The sequence below is a fragment of the Coregonus clupeaformis genome, unplaced genomic scaffold (assembly GCF_020615455.1).
Source record: "Coregonus clupeaformis isolate EN_2021a unplaced genomic scaffold, ASM2061545v1 scaf0318, whole genome shotgun sequence".
Taxonomy (NCBI): Eukaryota; Metazoa; Chordata; class Actinopteri; order Salmoniformes; family Salmonidae; genus Coregonus; species Coregonus clupeaformis.
The window spans coordinates 38000-65017 of record NW_025533773.1 but is presented as its reverse complement, the minus strand read 5'-3'; the positions used below and the strand labels follow the sequence as shown (position 1 = coordinate 65017).

At 43.7% G+C, this 27018-nt stretch overlaps 1 protein-coding gene across 1 annotated transcript in view; it reads right to left on the bottom strand.

The window, feature by feature from the left end:
• Positions 1–27018, bottom strand: part of LOC121558360 (zinc finger protein 236-like) — an 85704-nt gene that overhangs the window by 34489 nt on the left and 24197 nt on the right. The window contains 10 exon segments of the mRNA XM_041871755.2: positions 3029–3138; positions 4028–4170; positions 5584–5685; positions 13765–14021; positions 14322–14582; positions 18906–19038; positions 19120–19155; positions 19158–19322; positions 25649–25921; positions 26282–26459. Coding sequence (XP_041727689.2) covers positions 3029–3138; positions 4028–4170; positions 5584–5685; positions 13765–14021; positions 14322–14582; positions 18906–19038; positions 19120–19155; positions 19158–19322; positions 25649–25921; positions 26282–26459 — 1658 coding nt within the window.

Below are 27018 nucleotides of genomic sequence, written 5' to 3'. Positions count from 1 at the left end.
AGGTGTGAGTAATTGTGAGTTATGTGATAAAGCTCCACCACTACAGTGAGGGAACAAAGTATTTGATCCCCTGCTGATTTTGTACGTTTGCCCACTGACAAGGACATGATCAGTCTATAATTTTAATGGTAGGTTTATTTGAACAGTGAGAGACAGAATAACAACAAAGAAATCCAGAAAAAATGCATGTCAAAAATGTTATACATTGATTTGCATTTTAATGAGGGAAATAACTATTTGACCCCCTCTCAATCGGAAAGATTTCTGGCTCCCAGGTGTCTTTTATACAGGTAACGAGCTGAGATTAGGAGCACACTCTTAAAGGGAGTGCTCCTAATCTCAGTTTGTTACCTGTATAAAAGACACATGTCCACAGAAGCAATCAATCAATCAGATTCCAAACTCTCCACCATGGCCAAGACCAAAGAGCTCTCCAAGGATGTCAGGGACAAGATTGTAGACCTACACAAGGCTGGAATGGGCTACAAGACCATCGCCAAGCAGCTTGGTGAGAAGGTGACAACAGTTGGTGCGATTATTCGCAAATGGAAGAAACACAAAAGAACTGTCAATCTCCCTCTGCCTGGGGCTCCATGCAAGATCTCACCTCGTGGAGTTGCAATGATCATGAGAACGGTGAGGAATCAGCCCAGACCTACGCGGGAGGATCTTGTCAATGATCTCAAGGCAGCTGGGACCATAGTCACCAAAAAAACAATTGGTAACACACTACGCCGTGAAGGACTGAAATCCTGCAGCGCCCGCAAGGTCCCCCTGCTCAAGAAAGCACATATCCATGCCCGTCTGAAGTTTGCCAATGAACATCTGAATGATTCAGAGGAGAACTGGGTGAAAGTGTTGTGGTCAGATGAGACCAAAATGGAGCTCTTTGGCATCAACTCAACTCGCCGTGTTTGGAGGAGGAGGAATGCTGCCTATCACCCCAAGAACACCATCCCCACGTCAAACATGGAGGTGGAAACATTATGCTTTGGGGGTGTTTTTCTGCTAAGGGGACAGGACAACTTCACCGCATCAAAGGGACGATGGACGGGGCCACCCAATCTTGGGTGAGAACCGCCTTCCCTCAGCCAGGGCATTGAAAATGGGTTGTGGATGGGTATTCCAGCATGACAAATGACCCAAAACACACGGCCAAGGCAACAAAGGAGTTGCTCAAGAAGAAGCACATTAAGGTCCTGGAGTGGCCTAGCCAGTCTCCAGACCTTAATCCCAGAGAAAATCTGTGGAGGGAGCTGAAGGTTTGAGTTGCCAAACGTCAGCCTCGAAACCTTAATGACATGGAGAAGATCTGCAAAGAGGAGTGGGACAAAATCCCTCCTGAGATGTGTGCAAACCTGGTGGCCAACTAGAAGAAATGTCTGACCTCTGTGATTGCCAACAAAGGGTTTTGCCACCAAGTACTATGTCATGTTTTGCAGAGGGGTCAAATACTTATTTCCCTCATTAAAATGCAAATAAATGTATAACATTTTTGACATGCATTTTTCTGGATTTCTTTGTTGTTATTCTGTCTCTCACTGTTCAAATAAACCTACCATTAAAATTATAGACTGATCATTTCTTTGTCAGTGGGCAAACGTACAAAATCAGCAGGGGATCAAATACTTTTTTCCCTCACTGTGTCTGCACGGCCTTTGGAATGAGACAAAGAGAGAGATTATCTCCCCACAGATATGAGGTGTATCTGTGTACTTAGCTAAACAGAATGTGGAGTCTAATGTTGATACATATACAGGACTCCATACAGAGCATTACACCAAAACTGATGTCACACTATACCACACACTAATCCATTCTCAATGTGTAAGGCTGCACAACACTTTTCTTGATTACATCTGCGTTATATCTGAAAGTTCAGTAGTTTACAATCTCAAATACACATCCCCTTTCCATATCTATCTAATTGATGTCCTCCTTTCTCTTGGTTTGTCTATTCCGCTAGCCGTTTCATCCTAGATAGGCACTAATAATACATTGTGTGCTGACGTGGTAGGGATTTTGTAATATACTTTTTTTTTTGCATCCGTTCCGAGTGCCATGGGGAACAACAGAGGGAGAGCTGAATAAAAGCATGACACATTACTCAGTCCCCTTGTCGTCCCACTCTCTGTTTCCATCAGTGACTAGTGTCCTCTGCTACATCTGACGCACAAGTTAGTTAGAAAACGAAGAGCTTGTAGCAACACAAGCTACCACAGTCACCTTTACAGACAGGAAGCAAGCAGAGTTAACTCATTGGCTGCTTCGCAAATGGCAACCTATGGGCCCTGGTCGAAAGTAGTGCACAAGATAGGGAATACGGTGCCATTTGGGACACAGTTATTTAGTTGAGCAAATTCTAAATAAACAAATTGAAAGCTAGCGGTAGTGGGGCTTCGAGGAACTTAACAAAAGGCTTTAGAAAGAAGGAGACGAAGACTGACTGTATTAGCGGGAGTGTTGCACGGTGGTGTGAATAACAAGTGATTACTTGGTGGGTAGGATAAAAAATAGCTTGATTCTAAAGACCTGAATATGATGTGTGTCGCACTCAAAATTGTCACTGTATCAGGAGACAATGACAGCGACGGTGGAGAGATTCTGATAGCGTTATCGTAGCTTTGCATTCTTCTGTGTCGACTGCTAATGCTGGCTACAGCCCTACAGCACAACTGTTGATAATGGTGCATAACAGTGTTATCTGCTGACGAGCAGGGAACCTCAATGACAGAAAGTAAATGCATCTATTACTTGCAGAAAGTCATAGGCTCGCTCTCACACACATTTACATTTTAGTCATTTAGCAGACGCTCTTATCCAAAACGACTTACAGTAGTGAGTGCATACATATTTCATACCATTCATTTTCTTTTTGTACTGTTCCCCGTGGGAATTGAACCCACAACCTTTGCAAGCGCCATGCTCTACCAACTGAGCCACACATAAACACATGCACACACACACACACACACACACACACAGACACAGGACACACACACACACGTGTCCACACAGACACACACACCTGTAAGCCCTCTTGCTGTTGTCCTCGCTGTCGTCTGGGTCTTGGTAGTCTTGTGTCTGGTCGGACAGCTGGAGGTCTCCTTGGCTAGTTTCCTGGAGCAAGCCACTCGTCTAAACAGAAATACATGCAACCGTTAATTAACTACATTGTGATTAATCACTGACTACAAAAGAACTACTTGACAATATGCTATTCAATCTATGTGAACTGACTACTTAAGGTTGAATTTATTCACAAGCAACATTTAATTCAGCCGTTTTTGGCTTGATAGAACACCCGCTAAATTAGAGTGGCAAACAGGCTCCGAGACAGCTTCTACCCCCAAGCCATATGACTACTAAATAGCCAGACTGCTAAATAGGCAATTAATGATACCCAAACTATCTGCACTGACTCTATCTTACACTGACCCTACGCACACTCACTAGAATGTATATACACACACACACACTACACTGTCACTCCCACACAAATCCCTCACACATTCAAACACTGCATACTCACACACACACATACCTACACAACACAAACATATGCACACACACTTTTACACTCATCATTTGCTGCTGCTACTCTGTTCTTTATTCGTATTATTATCTATATGGAAGCCTATTTACTTTACCCTGCCTTCATGTACATATCTACCTCAAGTACCTCATACCTCTGCACATTGATCTGGTACTGGTACTCCCTGTATATAGCTCCATTCTTGTGTATTTTATTTGATTCCTTTTGTGTTAGTAAAAAAATATATATATATGTTTTACTCGTAAGCAAGCATTCTACTGTAAAGTCTACACCAGTTGTATTCGATGCATGTGATAAATACAATTTGATAATTCCCTGTTTTTTTTCGGAAATCGCTATGGAAGGGTTTCCTGAGAACTTTGGGGAAATGTTGCAACCCTACTCTACATAGAGCCAAGGCCACGCTATGACGGTGAGATGGAAGTCCCCTGTGGAAGGTGTGGAGGTAGAGGCTGACGGTGCAGGACTCACCGCCTCTTGGCTGGGCACATGGAGCAGGTTCTGGGGGTGGTAGCTGGAGGACAGAGCCTGAGACTCTAGGGTGCTGGAGTCCTGTAGCTGCTGCACTGTGGAGAACTGGGCCTGGGCATAGCCCTCTGCGGTGATGGTGAAACCTGCAGGAGGACACACAGGGGTACAGTCAGCGCTAGAGCATACAAAGGGTTAACCCTGTATGAGAACTTAAGGGACCTTAGCAACTCTAAAAGGAGGATGTATACACATGTGGAGGCTTGAAATCGAAGGACGGGCACATTGTCATGGCTGTAAAGGAATTCATGTGTTTGATACCGTTCCATTCATTTTATTTCCAGGAACCCGTCCTCTGATTTCTCCCCCCGCAAGCCTCCACTGGTACACACATTGCACCTTAGAATAGACTAATTGATGACACAGATAGAAGTGGATTTGAAAAGCCTATTATGGATAAACTTCACACTTCCCAACAGGAGATGCATTCAGCACCACAGCACGCAACGAGTTAACCCTGTATATCTGGCTAGAGGCTAGAGCCTTGGCCAAATGCAAAATTAGAAGAGTCAGAGGATTAATGAATGACTTACTGCAAACATGACATGGCTAAAAATGTGGTTGGAAAAGTTAAACAAAAGCTAATTAAGGATTGCTACGGCTCACCCTCCTATAACGCGCCATTAACAGACTGAGCCCATGCCGCCAGTCTGTGTCTGTGTGTGTGTGTGTTTGTGCGTGTGTGTGTGCACACATGTGTGTGTGTTTGGACAAAGACTGTGCAGGAAACTTGCAGAGCCTACGCCACCAGTCGGATTGTCTTAGGGTGTAAATTAGGGGACTCTCTGAACCACACAGTCATTCATTAAAGCTCCAATCACTGACATTAATGAATGGTCCCGATTCATTAAATACTGGCAGACGGCAGAGAAACATTCTAGGAACTTTCAAATAATTCCTTAATTTCCTTCTTGAAAAGAACAAGAGAGGAGAGGAAATGCGTAGAAGTCCATCTCGTGGAATACCACACGTGCTAATGAGACACACACACACACACACCGATATCCTCCCTGCTGTCAGTCAAACTTTTTACTTTAGCAAAACTATACAGAGAGTATAGGAGGCCTAGGATGAGGCAGGAAACCTGTCAAAAGAGATGGAGTTCTACAGATTAATGCACCTCTGTAGGAGGAGGAGAGCATATTGCTGTGGGCGAGAGATGCTGGATGCATCCGGCACTGAGACAAAAAGGTCAGGCTACCCACTGTGAAAATTAAACATCTGATGTGCCAAGCAGATGCTTTCTGCCAGTCCCCGCTGAAAATGGGCTCTTCTCAGCCAGAGGTCAGAGGCAACCATGGAGTTGTATATTACACTGGATTCAGAGAGCCGCGGGCTGCCAACGTGTGTGTGAGTGTGTGTGTGTGTGTGTGTGTGTGTGTGTGTGTGTGTATAATTTACCCCAGGTTAACTCACGGACATTGTTCAATGTACTGAGGGAAAGGTTTGTATGCCACCACCATGCAGTGTGTGTTTTTGTGTGTACGTGCATGAGTTACCTTGAGTAAGTGCTTGCTGGTCAAAGCCAGGCTGCGGGAGTGTCTGCGTCTCAAACTGGCTAATGTTCTGAGGCAGAGCATGCTGTGTAGTCACAAAGTTGTCTGGAGTCAGAGGGGGAGAGATAAGAAGACAGAGGAACAAAGCAGGTTAGTCTGGGTAGACCGTATAATTAAAGACCAAAGTATTACGAATCACTTAAAAAGGTCCAATGCAGCCGTGATTGTTTTCAATTAAAATGGTCCAAAAGAAACAAAACCAAAAATACTGTAGCTTCTTAGCAAAGAAACATGTCTCAAGCAAAAATAAATCAAGCTCGTACACTAAAAGGGCTTTTTCCATCATTTTCACACTATTATTCCAACGTCATAGTGTGGAAATATATATATATAGCACAGGAAAATCTCGTTTTTGACGGCACTGGGCCTTTAAAGCAAAACAGCACGCAGACAGCAAGAAGAGAACAAGTCAAGGTTCAGTAGTCAAATCGGGGTTCATCTTTAATTTGCTGTCCGTCTTTGGAACCCAGGCTGAATGGCAAGCACAAAGCACAGGAGTACTAGAAATGCTTCACATAGAGCAAGTCCAGGGGGATTTTTGTACTGAGAGGAATTATAGACTATTGCTCTTTGATTGTTTTATTCGGCCAGTTCTACCCTGCAAGGTGTTTCAATTCAAACCTTACAGATGGCATTCAGGATTACCCTCCAAACAGAGGTTTCTAACATCCATGGTCTTTCCTGGCAAAATGAAACTCAAATGTATATTGTGAAAGTTGAGTTTGAGTCTAGAGAGAGAGAGAAAGGTCACTGATCAAGTCTACATTTTCCATTTTCCTTTGCGCTCTAGTTTTTCTAGTGTCACTAAGACTGCCACTGACAATAGTGATCTTTCTAGAAGACAGATAGGCGACTTGTCCTCTGGAGTAACAACCTGATTCCAGTTTGCTGACCTTTGGCTCTGTTTGTGGTCCTCTGTAGCTCAGCTGGTAGAGCACGGCGCTTGTAAAACCAGGGTAGTGGGTTCGATCCCCGGGACCACCCATACACAAAAATGTATGCACGCATGACTGTGTCGCTTTGGATAAAAGCATCTGCTAAATGGCATATTATATATTATATTATTTAAAGCTCCCCAGTCCCAGTCACTGACACACTGTGATACTCAGTGGCTCCCTAGTCCCTATATAGTGCACTACTTTTGACAAGAGCTCTATGTGGCACCGCAGAGACCAAGCACACTATCCTACCCCATCCGAGATGTAGAAAAATATTTTAAAAAATTAGACTTCAGAAAAATTCATAATTTTGGCTTGTGGCGGCCGTTCCTGTAGACTCAAGACGCCCTCTCTATGTCAACGGTTCTTTGGCGTTTAACTGAGGCAAACTTGATATGACAAGGCACTTTCTAGTTCGAAGGTTCACATGAACAGGTAACTGCCAAAATAAAGGGAACACCAACATAAAGTGTCTTAATAGGGCGTTGGAACACCACCAGCCAGAACAGCTTCAATGCCCCTTGGCATAGATTCTACAAAGGTCTGGAACTCTATTGGAGGGATGCGACACCATTCTTCCACGATAAATTCCATAATTTGTTATGATTTGTTAATGGTGGTAGAAAACACGGTCTCAGGCGCCACTCCAGAATCTCCGATAAGTGTTCAATTGGGTTGGGATCTGGTGACTGAGACACCCTTTAAACCCCCCAATGCTTCTTTCAGACCCCTCTTTGAAAGTCACTGAGATCTTTTCTTCTAGCGATGGTAACCAAAATAATGGGCAACTGGGCACTTTTATACATGACCCTAAGGGTGTTAATTGCTTAATTAACTCAGGAACAACATCTGTGTGGAAGCAACTGCTTTCAATATACTTTGTATCCCTCATTTACTCAAGTAAGTGTTTTATTACAGACAGAAATACTCCTCCGTTTCATCAGCTGTCCAGGTGGCTGGTCTCAGATGATCCCTGTAGGTGAAGAAGCCAGATGTGGAGGTCCTGGGCTGGAGTGGTTACACGTAGTCTGCGGTTGTGAGGCCGGTTGGACGTACTGCCAAATTCTCTAAAACAACATTGGAGGCGGCTTATGGTAGAGAAATTAACATTCAATTCTCTGCCAACAGCTCTGTTGGACATTCCTGCAGTCAGCATGCCAATTGCATGCTCCCTCAAAACTTGAGACATCTGTGGCATTGTGTTGTGTGACAAAACTGCACATTTTAGAGTGGCCTTTCATTGTCCTCAGTACAAAGTGCTGAGCATGTAATGATCATGCTGTTTAATCAGCTTCTTGATATGCCACACCTTTCAGGTGGATGGATTATCTTGGCAAAGGAGAAATGTTCACCAACAGGGATGTAAACAAATTTGTGCACAACATTTGAGAGAAATATGTTTTTTGTGCGTATGGAAAAAATCTGGGATCTTTTATTTCAGCTCATGGAACCAACACTTTACATGTTGGGTTTATATGAGTGAGTGAGTGAGTGAGTGAGTGAGCGAGCGAGCGAGCGAGAGAGAGAGAGAGAGAGAGAGAGAGAGAGAGTGAGAGAGAGAGAGAGAGAGAGAGAGAGAGAGAGAGAGAGAGAGAGAGAGACAGAGAGATTATCATAGAATTTGACTCCGCAGTTATCAGTGAATCAAATCAAGATGCTCTATCTCTGTGAATGGGTCGGGGGTTAGCTCATGCAATTAAGCCTTTTTTACAACTGTTATTGGCTTATGCGATAGCTCTAAAAATGACTTTACCGAACAAATACTAATCTAAATCACGTACAATGGTAAAGCTAGGGTAAGTTTCTTTTCTTCCCTCTTTCAGTTCCTTTTCTTTTACTCACCAAGAACTTGTGAGGTTGAACGGGTCATGTTCAGTGGCGGCTGGCCGATAGAGGGCGCTAGGGCGCCGCCCCCTTAAATAAAATTATTATTTTTTAAAAATAAAAAAATAATAATAATAATAAAAACATCAGTATGTCAATATTTGTGTGTTTGAAATATGGAATGCACACAGTAATATGTGTAAGATATGATAGAAAATCATATTCGCAACCTTTCCTCTGCCTGTCAAACGCCTCGTCAGCTCTGGGCGATACAGAAAGTGCCCCGAGGAGGCGGGTCTACGTAGCAGTTAAGCCAATTGCTAATTTAAGATATGAATGTATGACATAAAATGTAGCTAATCAGCGATTTTAATTCGAATCCAAGGAGGGCGATTATTTTATCGCCCCAAGCTCGCCCCCTGATAAAATAAGGACCGGGCTCCAGTGGCGCCATTTTTACTAGACGACAATGGCGAACGCAAACGTTACTCCTCCAAGACCCAACCCTAACTCGGTGAAATCTCTCCTCCAAGATCCGTTTGAGAGGAGAACTTTGTCAGAGAAAGTTCGGGTGAAAGAGCTGGGCCCAGATCAACCTGACCTCTCAATCAGACAGCAGGCTAGCGAGAAAGGGAAGCAGTATATGCGCGGCTTCTCCCGTAGCTGGTACACCAGGAAGGCTTGGCTAGCTGGGTGCACTGATGCTAATGCTTTATTTTGCTTTCCGTGCTTGCTTTTTAAAACCGACGGGGTCAGATTCAGCATGGACAGGTACCGGAGTGAGGGATATGAAGCACCTGTCAGAGAAGGTAAAGAAACATGAGAACACCAGGGCACACATGGACAACTCTGTAAAGCTAGCTGTATTAGGAAGGGTGAACATTGCTACGCAGCTGGATGACGGCCACAGGATTGCGGTGAGGAAACACAATGAGGAGGTGGATAAAAACAGGCACATTCTATCCAAAATTATCGATTGTGTGAAGTTCTGTGGGGCTTTTGAGTTGGCCTTGCGTGGGCACGAGGAGACTGACTCCTCGGACAACCCCGGCATTTTCCGGGGCTTAGTGGATTTTGTTGCCTCCTCGACAGTGTGCTGGAGGAGCACCTGAAGACAGCTACCGTTACACAACACTGTGTACGAGTACAGGGATGACCTCCTAACGTGTTTCCAGACCATCAGAGACTCTGCGAACTTTGATGCCCCGACTGTCAGAGAGGCGGGGGCTTTGTGAGGATGCTCAAGACGAGGCTTTCTGTTTTTTCCTGGCACTGTTCCACAAGATCATGCCAAATGTGGACATGCTTTTCAGCCAGCTGCAGAAGAGGAACATCGACCCTGTCTTCATTAAAGCACTTGTCCAGAGGTTCACAGAAAGCATGCTAACAATCAGGTAAATAACTATATTTACTATTGGCTGATAAAGATGCTGTTAGAAAGATGAATAGTTCACTTACAACAGTTTAAAAGCCTAAATGTGTCTGGTCATCAAAGTGAGTGATTATCATAGAGCCGTCACAATTATATTTGTTTTAGTATTTTAAAAGGAAAGAGAAGACATTTACATTACATTTTAGTCATTTAGCAGACGCTCTTATCCAGAGCGACTTACAGTTAAGAGTGCATACATTTTTTCATACTGGCCCCCGTGGGAAACGAACCCACAACCCTGGCGTTGCAAGCGCCATGCTCTACCAACTGAGCTACACGGGACCACATTAGTTTTGGCAAGATCTGAAAAAAGAAGTTGGTGGAGTGCAACCCTCAAACATTGAAGAATTACAGCAGTTTGCTGCTGAAGAATGGGCCAAATTGCCAGCAGAAAAGGTGCAGCAAGCTCATTGATGTCTACAATAAGCATATGTTGGCAGCTATCTTGGCCAAAAGCTGTGCAACCAAGTACTAGCTCCAGGGTGCCAATAATTTAGTCCATGACATTTGTCTATATTTTCTAAATTACAATTGTAAACTTAAGTTTACAGAAATATAATTAAAGGTGTGGAGACCCATTTTTTTCCTCTCATATTTCAACTGATTTTAGAAGAAATAGGGAATTATTTAAGAAAAGCCCAAGGGTGCCAATATATTTGGACACAACTGTATGCCTTCAGTCTAATTGGAATGTATGGCAGTAGAGTTGTTTGTATTTCTCCCCTAACCAAAATGGCTGCCATTAGGATACCATTCAGGATTTTTTTTCACCTGTGTTACCACGACAATCACGCCAAATGAGCATTGCATTTGTGTGCTCCTTCAGTGTGAATGCGCCAAATTTGATATGGGTCACATGTAAAACTGATACATAATTGATACAGATTTACGGTATGTTGCCTATATATTACTATATACCGTATTGATGCACAGACCAGTTTGGGTTTTTACTTTACCTTCTATAACGGTATTTCAATGTTTGGTTTGTTAAATGTGGTAATGCCACTCCGCCATGTGTAACGTCCGTTTTTCTAGTTTACTCCGCAATTTGGGTCGTCTCTCTCCCTCTCTCACCAAGTACCACCCCGTCACTCAAGGAGCGCAGTTGTTGTTACTCGACCACGAGAACAAGTGTTTGTCCAAAAAGACACAATCAGACGTTGATAATAATGCAGGAAAGTACTACACAGTTTGTAATAATTATTCAGGTGTCCACCAGGTCAATTTCTAGAAGAGGCCTAGTTGTTATTGAAGATTAACTTTATTGCTAAGTGCACAGCAGAACAAAATTATGTTGCATCCCTCTCACAAATGTAATAGAAAAAGGCTTTAAAACGTAATAACATCAGTTAATTATGTACATCACAGGTTAAAAGCAGTTACTAGACATAGTTTGTGTGTATATACACACTATCTGTCTGTCTGTCTGTCTGTCTATATATATATATATATATATATATATATATATAAGTCACTGGTTGTGTGTTGAGGGGGAATTACAGTGAGCTAAGAAGTCTGATTGCAAGTTATCAAATTAAACTTTATTTTTTTGGACCCAGGGCCTCAATTCCCTCTTTGTGTGGGGACAGCGCATCTGACGAGCAGCAACAGCCCATCAAGCGACGGAGGATGCTGGGACCAGGAGAACAACAGAGGTTGGCTATAGAGGTAAGTTGTGATGTAATTGTCAGTGTTTCCCCATAGAACTTTTTTTCAGGCCTGGTAGTATGTAGCCAAAACCCTGAACAATCAGCACCTTGGTAATCATATACTTGAGTTGGACATAGGCATGTGTCAGTCAGGATCACTTGCATCAAAATAGCTTAATTGCAAATTAAAGCTGATGATGTATCTTTTACAGGTATGTGATACCATCCTGAGTCATGCCAAAGAGAGGTTCTCCTTCACCCAGCACCTCATCAGCGCAACACTATTGCACGGAGAGTTGTTCCCACAACACAGTGTGAAGTTCCCGATACAGCGCTTGAAACAACCGTGGAGGCGTACCCCATGTTGAACAAGGCCAAGCTCAAAACCGAACTGTCCCTCATCTATGAGAACAGTGAGTTCAAGGCTTGTAGTGGTGCAGTGCCCCTGTACCAGTTCTTCATGGAGAACAACCTTCAGAGCACTTTCACAGAGACTGCCAGCCTCCTCAAGATCCTCATCACCACACCCATGACAACTGCTGAGTCAGAAAGGTGCTTCTCTACACTGAAAAGGATCAAGACCTTCCTGAGAAACAGCATGACACAGGATCGCCTGAACGCTCTGGCCATGCTCTCCATGGAGAAGAAACTTGTCAGGGACATTCCTGACTTTAATCAAAGGGTCATTGAGAGGTTTGCCACTCAGAAGGACAGACGGGCAAAATTCCTGTACAAATAAGATGACAGACACACACACACAGAGCAGCTCTGGCCGCATGTTTCTTTGTATATAGTTGACCTTAGCATAAAAAATCCAGTTATATATGGTACTCTAGAAAGTCTTAATAGTGTCTTTGCTAATATTACTGTATATATGTTGTTTTGTATCAATTAATTGTTGCAGTTCTGGAGCACATTAACAATTAGTCACATTTAGTATGATCATAAAATACTGTATGCTATTCTTCCAGTCAAAGGTTTGAGTTCATCCACTTGATATCCATTTCTATATTATACATCCTTTTATACAGTGTAAGATTTCCTATAAACTTTATAATAATTTCATGTTATTGTCCACTTTCCACTCTGTTCTGACAGCATGCCTGTTGCGTTGCCTGTTTACTACCAATGGTAAAAAGTTCACTTTAAATGCAAATGAAAGGCTTGGGTTTGTGTAATATGTTTTTGTGTAAGAATGCCTCAACTTTTTAATATTGGCATTAAATAATTACTGAATGTTTCACTGAGCACTGCTGTCCTGCAGTTTGTGTTAAAATATATCGCGATGGTTACAGGAAAAAAAAAAGTATGGCACAGCCCCACCGAGAATATTTTTCACCAGCCGCCACTGGTCATGTTGCTATTTTAATGAGGTTTGAAGCTTGACCTCTGGCCAGGTTTCATTCGTTGTGCTATGCTCTTCTCTCTTTGTTCTGAGGTTAAATATAGTATATGTTGGAACTGTTTTAAGTATTAAAGCTACAAGGTCAAGGAGGTGGTTCCGTCAGTCACACACCATGAATCCTAATGAGATGTATCGAAAAACTAATTGTATAGAAAAACCCTTTGAAATACCAATTCCAAGAAAAGCATCAGTAACAAAAGAGAGAAGGTTTTTGAAAATCCAGCATTGGAATGGAAATAGCGTTTGAGTAATGGACAGATAAAAAGTATTGAAAGAGTGAAATAAATGGACTCGCTATTTGGAATACAGATGTAGGAGTTATACAGACGGACAAGATGAGTGCTCTTTTAGAACCCCAGATTTTTGCCCTTTGCTATCTTAAAAGAGTGCCGTTTAGAAAAATGTGCTATTCAAAATATTAATAAGATTCCATATTCAACAGTTCCTTGCTTTTTTTGCTAACACAGTTGTAGCCAACCATTGTCCCTGAAAATGAAACACCTTGCAGCGTAGATTGGCCAAATGAAAAATACAATCTAAGATCAAGAGTGGGTGGAGAGCAAGAAGAAAGTGGGAAGTCTGTATCTCTGTCTGTTGATGTTGGGAAGGGTTCACATCATCCTTTATAGTACTAGGTGGATTCCCCAATGAAAGTTAGAGGGACGAGGCAGCAGGCCTATGAAGTTAAGGCACGGTTGGCATCAACATTAAAAGACTACTTTCGAGATCGACTACAAAGTATATTGTCGTCAGACTGCACAGAATCACTGATCTGCAAATCACCTTGCGTCCCTAATAACTACTTATTACGTGTTCAAGACCAGTGAGTCTGTGCCTTGTCCAAACTGATGCCCTCAAACACGCTGACATTCTTACCCTCTTCCTGTCCCAGGGACTGGTCACTCAGCTGGGTCTCTAGCGACACCTGCTGGCCGCCGCCCACCACCTGCGCATGGCCCAGCCCCAGCATGCCCTGCTGCGCCGAGCCCACCGTGGGAGGAGCCTCCTGCTGTAGGGTGCCGTCTTCCAGCTCCACCTGCAGGTCGTGGGTCACGGTGGTGCCGTCCATGGGGTCGTCCAGCGGCGAGGGCTCCGGGTTCTGCTGTTGGTGGAGCTGCTGGGCCAACTCATACCTGGGAGGGGGAATGGGGAGGTGGATTCAGGTTGTTTACTACTTTGAGCTACAAAACTAACAGAAATCAGCAATTTTTTATGGAAAGATTTGACATCTAGAGATTTAGAGTTGAGAAAGTTTAAATTTCACACAAATTTCAGCAACGTGACAATAACCAATTGGAAGAGCGACACTCTCGCTAGCCAGTATTCCTGATCACATGACCTGAATTAAGGCCTGTAGTTCTTCCTCTTTCCTCCTGGTCAGATCACATGACCAGAAACAACTATGTGCCCGACAACACATGAGCATTACTAACCTGTGGGTCTTCATGTGCTTCCTGCAGTTGGGCGAGGACTTGAAGGTCTTCTGGCAGTAAGGACACATGTAGGGCCGCATGTCGCTGTGGGTTGTCATATGACGGCGCAGGCTGCCGCTGGTGGTGAACGTGGTGTCACAAATCAGGCACTTGTAGGCCTTCAGGCCCGAGTGGGTCCGGATGTGGGCCTTCAGCACCCCTGAGGAAGCAAAGCCCTTACTGCACTGGACACACTTGTATGGCCTCTCTCCCGTGTGAGACCTGATGGAAGATGACCCAACAATGTTAATATCATGAGACATATCATCACATGAAAAGAACAGAAAGGCCTGCACACTGAATATGCTCCCAATTACCACCTTTATTGACAACATTTCGATCCACAAGGATCTTCCTCAGGTCATATAACAAACACATTGCATATCAACCCTGGGTGTAGTAGAATGTTATGAATGTAATGTAATGTTATGACCAGTGATGTTATGACTGGGTGTGTTATGGTCTGAGTCATTGGCTTAAATTAGGAAGAATAAATAGTTATATAAATGTCAAGGGACTCTAATTTGCAAGTCCTAAAAAAACAGTAAGCATTATGCATTGTGTATGCAGTAAATTCCCTCTGACTGAGGAATAGGTTTATCAGTATAATGTGACAAAGTTTTGACTTGGGCTCTGTCATGGTCTGCAGTAAACAGACACTAGGGAATACAGAACATCAATCTCAGATAGGCTGAGTGGAGCAGCGAAGGCAACGTCGTTATTAAGGTAAAAAGTTGTTGTTTTCTTCTGTTTCCTCGTCTATTGAGACTGTGACCTTTATTAAATAGGCTGTTTCTTTTCTCTTCCCCACAGTAGTAAAATGAAGAAACATTTTAGTAAAGGAGAAGATTCAATGTGTCAGCCCAAAGGGCAAAACGACATCCTGAGAGAATCAATGAATACCGCTCGGGCAATTACTCCTTGGAGCCCATTTTTCTCATCCTAAGAAAAAGGCAGAAACTGAATACAATACTCAGTCTAGCTACTTTTTCCTGTGGTAAATGGTGGGGAGACATTTTCCAGATACATTTGCTAGTTAATGGACATACCCACCACTGTGACATTACACGTTATTCCTGACAACAACCTGGAGATTAAACCAGAAAAAAATAAAATGGCCTGTCACACAATTTCACATTTTAGTCATTTAGCAGACGCTCTTATCCAGAGCGACTTACAGGAGCAATTACTGTTATGGTTATTGGCCCAATGCTCTTAACCGCTAGGCTACTTGCCACCCCACACTACATCTGAATATTTTCTCTCCCCTTCTCTGTCCCTAAACCCCTAAATGTTTTCCTCTCTACCTGGCCTGTCTTATCATAAACCAGGCCCGCAGGGCACACACAGCAGAGGCATTAGCCAGACCTGGGTTCAAATAGTATTCGTTTTATATACTTTAAATACACTACATGTATGTGGACATCTGCTCATCGAACATCTCATTCCAAAATTATGGGCATTAATATGGAGTTGGTCCCCCTTTGCTGCTATAACAGCCTCCACTCTTCTGAGAAGGCTTTCTACTAGATGTTGGAACATTGCTTCCAGTCAGCCACAAGAGCATTAGTGAGATAGGACACTGATGTCGGGTGATTAGGCCTGGCTCGCAGTCGGCGTTCCAATTCATCCCAAAGGTGTTCGAAGGGGTTGAGGTTAGGGCTCCGTGCAGGCCAGTGAAGTTCTTCCACACCAATCTCGACAAACCATTTCTGTATGGACCTCGCTTTGTGCACAGGGGCATTGTCATGCTGAAACAGGAAAGGGCCTTCCCCAAACTGTTGCCACAAAGTTGGAAGCACAGAATAGTCTAGAATGTCATTGTATGCTGTAGCGTTAAGATTTCCCTTCACTGGAACTAAGGGGCCTAGCCCAGACCATTATTACTCCTCCACCAAACTTTACAGTTGGCACTATGCATTGGGGCAGGTAGTGTTCTCCTGGCATCCGCCAAACCCAGATTAGTCCGTCGGACTGCCAGATGGTGAAGAGTGATTCATCACTCCAGAGAACGCGTTTCCACTGCTCCTGAGTCCAATGGCGGCGAGATATACACCACTCCAGCCGACGTTCGGCATTGCGCATGGTGATCTTAGGCTTGTGTGCTGCTGCTCGGCCATGGAAACCAATTTCATGAAGCTCCCGACAAACAATTATTGTGCTGACGTTGCTTCCAGAGGCAGTTTGGAACTCGGTAGTGAGTGTAGCAACAAAAATCGCTGAATCCACAAATTTGAAGGGGTGCCCACATACTTTGTATATATAGTGTCCTTCAGCTGCGCTTGATCGAGTTTCCTGGCATAATTGAACCAATGGAATAGTCCCAAAAGTGCAAGCCCCTCCCACCTGGCACTCTAGGCAGGCTCAATAAAACCCTCATAGTATTTGAAAGATAACAAATACTACTTGAACCCAGGTGTCTGCCAGTGGCTCAAACCCTCCGCCATGTGCTCAGCCCTCCTCCCCTGCCTCCTTGTCCTTCCCCAGGCTCTGCTCAGCCCAGCTCATCCCTCTCCCTGGTTCTCTAGCATCAAATGAGGATGCTAATGCCACTAAGCCACAGGGGTGGACTCTAACTCCACTGATAACAGCAGCTCAGCAGCTGTCTGACACGCTACAGCAGGTTTATCCCAATGACAAGGTACAAGAGGATCTAAACAGAGGCTAAATATATACCTTCCTTTCACTACTGTATATCTATGGACTCAATCAGAAATACACTGCTCAAAAAAATTAAGGGAACACTTAAACAACACAATGTAACTCCAAGTCAATCATACTTCTGTGAAATCAAACTGTCCACTTAGGAAGCAACACTGATTGACAATACATTTCAGATGCTGTTGTGCAAATGGAATAGACAACAGGTGGAAATTATAGGCAATTAGCAAGACACCCCCAATAAAGGACTGGTTTTGCAGGTGGTGACCACAGACCACTTCTCAGTTCCTATGCTTCCTGGCTGATGTTTTGGTCACTTTTGAATGCTGGCGGTGCTTTCACTCTAGTGGTAGCATGAGACGGAGTCTACAACCCACACAAGTGGCTCAGGTAGTGCAGCTCATCCAGGATGGCACATCAATGCGAGCTGTGGCAAGAAGGTTTGCCTTGTCTGTCAGCGTAGTGTCCAGAGCATGGAGGCACTACCAGGAGACAGGCCAGTACATCAGGAGACGTGGAGGAGGCCGTAGGAGGGCAACAACCCAGCAGCAGGACTGCTACCTCCGCCTTTGTGCAAGGAGGAGCAGGAGGAGAACTGCCAGAGCCCTGCAAAATGACCTCCAGCAGGCCACAAATGTGCATGTGTCTGCTCAAACGGTCAGAAACAGACTCCATGAGGGTGGTATGAGGGCCCGACGTCCACAGGTGGGGGTTGTGCTTACAGCCCAACACGTGACAGACGTGACAGAGTCTGGAGACGCTGTGGAGAACGTTCTGCTGCCTGCAACATCCTCCAGCATGACCGGTTTGGCGGTGGGTCAGTCATGGTGTGGGGTGGCATTTCTTTGGGGGGCCGAACAGCTCTCCATGTGCTCGCCAGAGGTAGCCTGACTGCCATTAGGTACCGAGATGAGATCCTCAGACCCCTTGTGAGACCATATGCTGGTGCGGTTGGCCCTGGGTTCCTCCTAATGCAAGACAATGCTAGACCTCATGTGGCTGGAGTGTGTCAGCAGTTCCTGCAAGAGGAAGGCATTGATGCTATGGACTGGCCCGCCCGTTCCCCAGACCTGAATCCAATTGAGCACATCTGGGACATCATGTTTCGCTCCATCCACCAACGCCACGTTGCACCACAGACTGTCCAGGAGTTGGCGGATGCTTTAGTCCAGGTCTGGGAGGAGATCCCTCAGGAGACCATCCGCCACCTCATGAGGAGCATGCGCAGGCGTTGTAGGGAGGTCATACAGGCATGTGGAGGCCACACACACTACTGAGCCTCATTTTGACTTGTTTTAAGGACATTACATCAAAGTTGGATTAGCCTGTAGTGTGGTTTTCCACTTTAATTTTGAGGGTGACTCCAAATCCAGACCTCCGTGGGTTGATACATTTGATTTCCATTGATAATTTTTGTGTGATTTTGTTGTCAGCACATTCAACTATGTAAAGAAAAAAGTATTTAATAAGATTATTTCATTCATTCAGATCTAGGATGTGTTATTTTAGTGTTCCCTTTATTTTTTTGAGCAGTGTACATTCACTGGTATATGTCGGCAATGCCAGCTGCTTCAGAGAGGACGATATTTCTAAAGGAATACATGTGAATACAAACAAAATGTGTGTGTGGGCTTGTATCACTATCCTCGTGGGTATCGGAAATCCCCAAAAGTCCCCACTAGGATAGTAAAACCAGGAAAATTCTCCCTCGGGGGATATTTCCCACGAGGACAAAGGCTATTTTAGGCTTAAGAGTTAGGTTTAGGGGTTTAGGTTTAGGGTTATGGTTATGACAGGATTTTGAATGGAAATCAATTTTAGGCCCCCACAAGGATAGTAAAACATATGCTGTAATGTGTGTATGCGTGTAGAGAATAGCTGTACCTAACGTGCTGCTTGAGGTGGCTGGATTTCTTATAGGCCTTGTTACAGTAGGGACACTTGTATGGCCGATCGTTGTCCACCATCTCCAGGTACGTCTGGAAAGCCAGGCGAGGGTTCTGGGACTGGATGAGACCTGGGGAGGAGGGGACAATATGAACAAAGTGTGTGTGTGCATGTGTGCTTGTGAGGGAGCGAGTGAGCATGCATGCGTTACCGAGGTCCGTGATGAGTATGGGCTCTTGCAGGGGATGTCAGGCAGAGGTAGGTTGCTCTTGGACACCTTGGTTTTGTGGGCTTTGCGTGGGAACTTGTGCTTCTTCTGCTGCAGGCTCTTGAAGTGGGAGGCGATGTGTGTTTTTCTGTGGCCCGACGTACGGAAGATCTTTTCACAGTGAGGGCATGGGAACGGACGCAAACCTGGCAACAAGAACATTCACCTCAATTAGCATGTGGAATTAAATTCAGATAATAATGAGAACTGCATCAGTTTGGAAATGGAAACGTATTCATGTCAGTTAAATCGAGAGACAAGCTCGAGAAAATACAAAACATAAACAGTATCGTATTGAGTAGGCCGAAATCGATTTAACGTACCAATGTCTCCTGAGATGACATAAAAATCTAAGAAACCTGTGGATCGCCAACCCCTAAAGTTGTCAGCATGCTTCAGTTCGCTAGCCGAACCGAACTAGTGTGCTCACATACTCCCTCAAAAGACCTTCCCTTCAAAAACAAGAAAAAAGTGGCAATAGTACTGTTTGTCCATTTTGAGACGCCATAGCCAGTATACACTTCCTCAAAATAGTCAGAATTAATCTAAGATAACTAAAGAAATCTGTCATACATTTTTACGTTTTTGCCGAAGAGATCTTAGTCGTGCAATTTTACATCTAACAAAGATGTTTGGTGCAGTATTTTTCAATGAAAATATTTGCATGAAAACGAGTCGTCTCTTTGAATGACAAAGACTTTATTGAAGAATCCCTACTGTTGACCAATCACAGACAAAGGGGCGTAAACTTCGGCTCCGAACTTCGGCTTCCCTCCAGAAAAAATGTTGTGCCCGAACAGCCGAAAGAACCCTCACCGAAATCCAAAACAAACAAAATGTTGTCATAATATATGCACAAACTCCACCGAACTGTTTCGGCTGGGAAGCATGCGGACGCCTTAACAGACTAAACTACAGTAACCTAAATGTTGTATTGTTGTTGTTTTTTCTTAAATTAACATCCTTTTTTAATCATGCATTACGTAATTCAGAATTCAATTGTATGACATGTGAATAAATTAAATAAACTTGAATTTGAACTAAATCACAAACACCCATAACAGCTTAGCTACACATGTCTTATGCAAACAAGTGTGTTTGAATGTTAATTTAAATTAATTATTGTCCATACGGAGCACATCTAATAAAAAAAAGGGAAAGGCTTTGCATTAGAGGTTGGACCCGTTCCGAAATGAACCTGGAGCTTTCCCACCCGGACCCGATATACATACATTTATTTTTTAAATATAGAAACCCATTCCGAACAGACCCATTCTGTATAGACCTGGTCGGATCCAGACACGGTCCGATCCGAGTGATTGAAGCAGCAGAAAAGTCATTTTTTAAGTTACTTTATTGACCAGAGCTGATAAAGAGCGAGAGAGGTGCCGCTCTAGCAGGCGGGGAGGGGCCATACTGTGAGCGAGTGACACAGGGAGCAGGAAGGGAGAGACAGCAACCAACCAACAAGCCGACTCACACTATAGTAGAAGTTTATTTATCATCAAATATGATTACGTAGTACCTGTCTTGACTGCATCAAACCGGGAGAAGCTAGTTAAACTAGCTAATGTTAGCTAGCTTGGCAGATTGAGGCTGCAAGTGCATGCGCTTTCTCATCCTACAGTTACAAATAACAACAACTCCATTAAGAATATTAAGCAGCACCCTACCGGTTGGCTCTTGGTCATTGTAGCCTATCCTTCTCCTTGATCTTTTAATTCTGTCATTTTAATTCCATTTTCCATTGATTAGATCTCGCTTAACTTTTGCCACTCACGGAGATCTATGACTGTAGCCTATTGCGGCTTTAATGACTTATGATTGGCCAACAACAACAAGCTACAGGCGCCACGATCCACTCTCGTGAAGAGCAAGAGTCTCTCTCTATTGCAGCAGTTGCGTTCGGATCTGTACGGGTCCTTTCGGACAAGTCAGTTAAAATTACACATACCCGAGACTTGTGACAATCATATCAGATCCGACCCATGACATTATTTAGAATTCTGGATCCAGACCCGCTCGGGTCCCGGATCGGGTCTCGGGTATTCGGGTACAGGTGGATCTGTGAAGACCTCTACTTTTCATCAATCAAAACTAACATGTAAATGCATTCAGACGGATACGCGGCTACGTTAAGGTCAACATTCTAAAAGATGAAGCAATACCGGTAATCAAATCGTCATGCAAATGAGAGATGAGGCCAGGGTTTAGAGGCATCTGCGTTAAATTGTGTGTGTGTGTGTTAATTAAATAATTACGGAAGGCCAAGCGTTACATTACACCACATAATTCACCCAGACATCTTAATCTTGGCCGTGACACGAAATCCCAACTACTGCAATTAGTGAAAGGGGAAAAGAAATTCGCCTTGGTAAAGAACCGCGTATCAAAAGCTTTACACTACACATCCGCTCACTAGGCTAATTAACGCTAATCATAGCTTTGGTGCACCACTGTGCATTAAATCTAGAACAGGGGTACTCAACGACTATTTGATAAGGTCCGGTCTTCCTAGGTGGCAAAGGTCCGGCGTAGTAATAAACCCCCAAACTGTTCACACCCCTCTTGTTCGCGTAGAGAAAATATTTCAGTTTTAAATCTTATTTGCTGCAATTCTACACATTTTGCCATGGGGCGGAGAGAAAATTGTGCAGTTTAAAGCTCATTTAAAAGCTAATTCTACACCTTTTGCCATGTCTTATGTGTGTTCATATAATACTGGAGTGACTCAACAAAATAAAAAATTGGGCCCCCCAGGGGGTCGAGGCCCCTGGGAACGTAATCTGGCTTTGGTAACTACAGGATTTTGATAGCTGGTTACCCTAACTGACCTACTTAGCTAACATGGGCTAGTAGTTGATCAACTGGACATTTCTGACAGGTTATACAGTGCTTTCACTGTATTCATACCCCTTGACTTATTCCACATTTTCTTGTGATACACCTGAATTCAAAATAGATCACCCATCTACACATAATACTCTATCATTTTTGTACATTTATTGAAAATGAAATACAGAAATATCTCATTTACATAAGTATTCACACCCCTGAGTCAATACACATTAGAGTCACCTTTGGCAGCAATTACAGCTGTGAGTCTTAAGAGTTTTGCACACCTAAATTGTACAATATTTGCACATTATTCTTACAAAAATTCTTCATGCGCCGTCAAGTTGGTTGCTGATCGTTGCTAGACAGCCATTTTCAAATCTTGCCATAGATTTTCAAGCCGATTTAAGTCAAAACTGTAACTAGGCCACTCAGGAACATTCAATGTTGTCTTGGTAAGCAACTCCAGTGTATATTTGGCTTTGTGTTTTAGGTGTCTGTTTGAAAGCTGACTGAACCAGGTTTTCCTCTAGGATTTTGCCTGTGCTTAGAACTATTCAGTTTCTTTTTATTCTAAAAAACTTCCTAGTCCTTGCCGATGACAAGCATACCCATAACATGATGCAGCCACCACCATGCTTGAAAATATGAAGAGTGGTACTAAGTGATGTGTTGTGTTGTGTTGGATTTGTCCCAAACATAACGCTTTGTATTCAGGACAAAGTTAATTTATTTTTTGCAGTTTTACTTCAGTGCCTTATCGGGTTTTGGAATATTTTTATTCTGTACAGGCTTCCTTCTTTTCACTCTGTCATATAGGTTAGCATTGTGGAGTAACTACAATGTTGTTGATCCATCCTCAGTTTTCTCCTATCACAGCCATTTAACTCTGTAACTGTTTTAAAGACACTATTGGCCTCATGGTGAAATCCCTGAGCGGTTTCCTTCCTCTCCGGCAACTGGGTTAGGAAGGATCCCTGTTTCTTTGTAGTGACTGGGTGTATTGATAAACCATCCAACGTGTAATTAATAACTTCACCATGCTCAAAGGGTTATATAATCAATGTCTGTTTTTTAATTTTAACCCATCGACCAATACATGCCCTTCTTTGCAAGCCATTGGAAAACTTCCATGGTCTTTGTGGTTGAATATATGTTTGATATTCACTGCTAAACTAAGAGTAGGGCTGTTGCGGTGACCGTATTACCACCACACCGGCGGTCACGAGTCATGAAGGCAGTCAAATTCCACATGACCGTTTAGTCACGGTAATTAGGCTTCTCCAAGCTCTGATGCTGCTGACACGGTAATTAGGCTTCTCCAAGCTCTGATGCTGCTGATGGTCATTAGTAGCCTACCAAACTTGCTAACTACATGGTACTCAGCATTCTATTGTCCTTCTAATCACTCTGACATGAATGCAAATGTAATCGAAAATCTAATCAAACACTCCACGAGAGCCCATGGGCTCATTTTGCATGGATTTTTTTAGGGTGCATTATGGCCACACAAAGGGGATGCCGTCGGGAAATTCGAGGCATTATCAAGTGTTTCTCAAATTGTGAATGAGAGACTGATGAAGTATGTACAGCCTGCGCAAAAAACAAAGCAGAGCTCATTCCTTTCAAGCAACATTTTTCAAATCATTAGTCGCATCATTACTTTTTTCTATAACTTAATCACGTTAAACCTTCAAAACCAGATTATGAAACCAACGTTAATCATAATAAGTCTTGATCACAAATTCAGAATTGAGTACAAAAGCAGCCTTCCTGCAATCCTGACAACACAGTCACATGGATGACCATTATGGAGAGTATTCAGACCCCTTGACTTTTTCCACATTTTGTTACGTTACAGCCTTATTCTAAAATGTAATAAATTGTTGTTGTTTTTCATCAATCTACACACAATACCCCATAATGACAAAGCAAAAACAGGTTTTTAGAAATGTTTGCAAATGTATTCAAAATAAAAAACAGAAATATCACATTTACATAAGTATTCAGACGCTTTACTCAGTACTTTGTTGAAGTACCTTTGGCAGCGATTACAGCCTCGAGTCTTCTTGGGTATGATGCTACAAGCTTGGCACACCTGTATTTGGGGAATTTCTCCCATTCTTCTCTGCAGATCCTCTCAAGCTCTGTCAGGTTGGATGTGGAGCGTTGCTGCACAGTCATTTTCAGGTTTCACCAGAGATGTTAGATCGGGTTCCAATCCGGGTTCTGGCTGGGCCACTAAAGGACATTCAGAGACTTGTCCCGAAGCCACTCCTGTGTTGTCTTGGCTGTGTGCTTAGGGTCGTTGTCCTGTTGGAAGGTGAACCTTCGCCCCAGTCTGAGGTCCTGAGCGCTCTGGAGCAGGTTTTCATCAAGGATCTCTATGTACTTTGCACCGTTCATCTTTCCCTCAATCCTGACTAGTCTCCCAGTCCCTGCTGCTGAAAAACATTCCCACAGCATGATGCTGCCACCACCATGCTTCACCATAGGGATGGTGCCAGGTTTCCTCCAGACGTGACGCTTGGCATTTAGGCCAAAGAGTTCCATTTTGGTTTCATCAGAACAGAGAATCTTGTTTCTCATGGTCTGAGAGTCTTTAGGTGCCTTTTGGCAAACTCCAAGCGGGCTGTCATGTGCCTTTTACTGAGGAGTGGCTTCTGTCTGGTCACTCTACCATAAAGGTCTGATTGGTGGAGTGCTGCAGAGACAGTTGTCCTTCTGGAAGGTTATCCCATCTCCACAGAGGAACTCTGGAGGTCTGTCAGAGTGACCATCAGGTTCTTGGTCACCTCCCTGACCAAGGCCCTTCTCCCCCGATTGCTCAGTTTGGCCCGGCGGCCAGCTCTAGGAAGAGTCTTGGTGGTTCCAAACTTCTTCCATTTAAGAATGATGGAGGCCGCTGTGTTCGTGGGACCTTCAATGATGCAGAAATGTTTTGGTACTCTTCCCCAGATCTGTGCTTCGAAACAATCCTGTCTCTGAGCTCTACAGACAATTCCTTCGACCTCATGGCTTGGTTTTTGCTCTGACATGCACTGTTAACTGTGGGACCTTATATAGACAGGTGTGTGCCTTTCCAAATCATGTCCAATCAACTGAATTTAACACAGGTGGACTCCAATCAAGTTGTAGAAACATCTCAAGGATGATCAATGGAAACAGGATGCACCTGAGCTCAATTTCGAGTCTCATAGCAAAGGGTCTGAATACTTATGTAAATAAGGTATTTCTGTTTTTTTATACACTACCGGTAAAAAGTTTTAGAACACCTACTCATTCAAGGGTTTTTCTTTATTTTTTACTATTTTCTACATTGTAGAATAATAGTGAAGACATCAAAACTATGAAATAACACATATGCAAAAATTTCTAAAAACCTGTTTTCACGTCGTCATTATGGGGTATTGTGTGTAGATCGATTAGATTTTTGTTTTGTTTTTATCCATTTTTAAAAAAGGCTGGAAAAAAATGTGGAAAAAATCAAGGGGTCTGAATACTTTCCGAATGCACTGTAAGTGCCCACAGGAACTAAATGTGTACCTACGAATACAATCAAAATGGTTGAATTCAAATTCAATTTCTGATGGCGCTAATATCACTCTTAATAACAACGCCATACTATCACTCTCACCTGTGTGTAGGCGCATGTGGACCTTCCTGCTGCCCGACGTGGAGAAGCACTTCATGCAGTACTCGCACTCGAAGGCCTTGATGCCCGTGTGCGTTTTCATGTGGGCGGTGAGGGTGCTCTTGACGGCAAAGGCACGGAAGCACTGCTTGCACTTGAAGGGCTTCTCGTGTGTGTGGATACGGATGTGGCGTACCAGGTCGCTGGGCTTCTTGAACTCCTTGTTGCAGTAAGGGCAGCTGTGCCACCGCACGCCGTTCTCCTCCCTGATGGAGCCTACGGGGAGGGGGGGACATGGGTTGCGTTCATTAGGCACCAAATGGGAAGAAAACAGACAAACAGGGAGAGACTACCTGGACCTGTCCAATAAGAAACATTCATTTTCATGTTACGTTTCGCTACATGGTGCCCTAATGGACACGACACTGGTCCCACATGAGATGAGCAGGCACAGCGTTGGGACCAAATCCACTTAAATTCCTTAAATTCAGGGGATCAATCAATTGAAACTGCCAATATATGCAATATACCTGTTTATTGTCAATGGACATTTCACAAGCTAGTAAATTGATGGAGTTGACTAAGACCCGGTTTCATACACAAGCACACATGGACATTATTTGGGGTATGCCCTACCTGGCATCTGTACAGGTTTTTTGAAGATACTTCTTTTCTCCTTCTTGGTGGTTTTGTCCTGGCCTGGTAACTTCTTACTGTCAGGTAGAGCCCCCCCGGTGGCATGGCTCTGAGTCTGTCTGGCCACTCCGTTGGTCTGGGACTGAACCACACTCAACCCACTGTTCTCCAGGGCTTGCTGTGTGTGTGTGGGGGGGGGGGGGGTACAGGGGTGACAAGGTATAACAAAAACTGTGACTAATACTATGTATAAATCTTTCTATCCATAGTGTGGGGATCTATTTTCTCATAACTGGATGTGATACCTAGCTTAGAAAGAATGAATTTATGATTAAAGCATAAAAGGTTTGTACTGTACTGATATGAATTGTTTCACATAACAAGCTGTGATTCATGTGAGGAACGTTAGGGGGTAGGATGAGATAAGACTTGTATTTCTTACAGATAAGACTTGTATTTCTTACAGATACGAACACTGCCTCTTTGTTGTCTGTGAACCGTTGTCTGTGAACCGTCCTTGAACGTAGGTACTTAGAGTACAGTGGAACGGTGTCTTTTGGGCGCTGACTCTACAGGTTGTTATAACAACTTATGCCTGGCAACAGTGTGCAACAGTGGAGCGCCAAGGGCCTGGGAGCAGCCGGTGCGCCAACGGATAGGCTAAGTAAGTCTAAACCACGCTCAGTCTCTACTCTGATTGGCCAGCAGGGAGTGGGAACTATCTCTGTCAGAGTATT